The sequence below is a fragment of the Stegastes partitus genome, unplaced genomic scaffold, assembly GCF_000690725.1.
Source record: "Stegastes partitus isolate 25-593 unplaced genomic scaffold, Stegastes_partitus-1.0.2 Scaffold3394, whole genome shotgun sequence".
NCBI lineage: Eukaryota > Metazoa > Chordata > Actinopteri > Pomacentridae > Stegastes > Stegastes partitus.
This window is the reverse complement of record NW_007581125.1, coordinates 1-1,411: the sequence shown is the minus strand read 5'-3', so window position 1 is coordinate 1,411 and position 1,411 is coordinate 1. Positions and strand designations below refer to the sequence as shown.

At 42.8% G+C, this 1,411-nt stretch overlaps 1 protein-coding gene across 1 annotated transcript; it reads left to right on the top strand.

Annotated features, from left to right (window-relative positions):
• Positions 1-6: 6 nt before the first annotated feature.
• On the top strand, positions 7-1,401 carry LOC103375881 (zinc finger MYM-type protein 1-like). The gene is made up of 3 exons (XM_008306177.1): positions 7-348; positions 442-550; positions 860-1,401. The coding sequence occupies exons 1-3, from the start codon at positions 191-193 to the stop codon at positions 1,385-1,387; spliced, it is 795 nt and encodes a 264-aa protein (XP_008304399.1). The 5' UTR covers positions 7-190; the 3' UTR covers positions 1,388-1,401.
• Positions 1,402-1,411: the final 10 nt, after the last annotated feature.

Sequence of the window (1,411 nt, the reverse complement as noted above, 5' to 3'; positions counted from 1 at the left end):
AACCACTGTGCTTGACCAAATTGTGGCTCACAGACTTCCAGGGACTTCAACAACCAGATGGAACTTTCATAGCCGTGCTGTTAACACAGTGTTTGAACACAAGGATGACCTCATCAAGTGTTTCCAAACTATCAGAGACTCTGGTGACTTTGATCCAATCACTGTCAGAGAGGCAGGGGGCTTTGTGAGAATGCTGGAGGAAGAAGATTTCTGCTTTCTCCTGGCCTTGTTTCACAAGATCCTGCCACATGTGGACATGCTGTTTAACCAGCTACAGAAGAGGAACATCGACTCTGTCTACATCACAGGAGTCATCCAGACGTTCACCAACAGCATGCAAAAGATCAGGTGAATAATGATTTATCATTATTGTAATAAAAGTCTCCAGTATGTTAGTTTTTGAAATAGCGATTGTGGATGCTAACCTGTGTTTCTGATTAGGGACTCCATTCCTTCTCTGAATGAGGAATACAGCGCATCTGTGCAGCAGCACTCCACAAAGAGAAGGAGGAAATTTGGACAGGGAGAACGACAGCAGTTGGCTTCAGAGGTAAGCAGCAATATTACAGTCCTGTTTACAAGACACCCAGTAGGTGTTTTTACCGTACCTACCTTTTAATTTATTGATATGTAAAATGACTATATGCTATATTTCTCTGTCTGCCGTCCTCAATTCCTGTGTATTAATAAGAGTTACACATTTGCTTTTATTATGCTATATTGTAATCACTGTGCAGCTACTGAGGAAGGCAGACACTGATCTCACCTTGTAAGAGAATACTGATGACATTATTTACTATGGTAAGGTTTACTATGTGTACTTACCTTTTTTTATTATTATTTATGTATCATGTCATAGGTATGTGGTACCATTCTGAGCCATGCCAAAGAGCGGTTCTCATTCACCAAGCACCTCATCAGTGCCACTCTGCTACATGGAGACTTGTTTGTGCAACACACTGCACAGTTCCCAGATGCAGCACTGGAAACTACCGTTGAGGCCTACCCCATGTTGAACAAAGCCAAGCTGAGAACAGAGCTATCCCTCATCTATGAGAACGACGAGTTCAAGGCCTGCAGTGGTGCACTGACTCTATTCCAGTTTTTCATGGAGAACAACCTTCAGGGCACGTTCACTGAGACTGTAAGTCTTCTCAAGATTCTCATCACCACACCCATGACAACAGCAGAATCAGAAAGATGCTTCTCTACTTTAAAGAGAATCAAAACTTTCCTGAGGAACACCATGACGCAGGATCGCCTGAATGCACTGGCCATGCTCTCCATGGAGAAAAAACTTGTCAGAAACATTCCTGACTTCAATAAAAGGGTCATTGAGCTCTTTGCCACACAGAAGGACAGAAGGGCAAAATTCCAGTACAAATAAGACACACACACACACACACACACA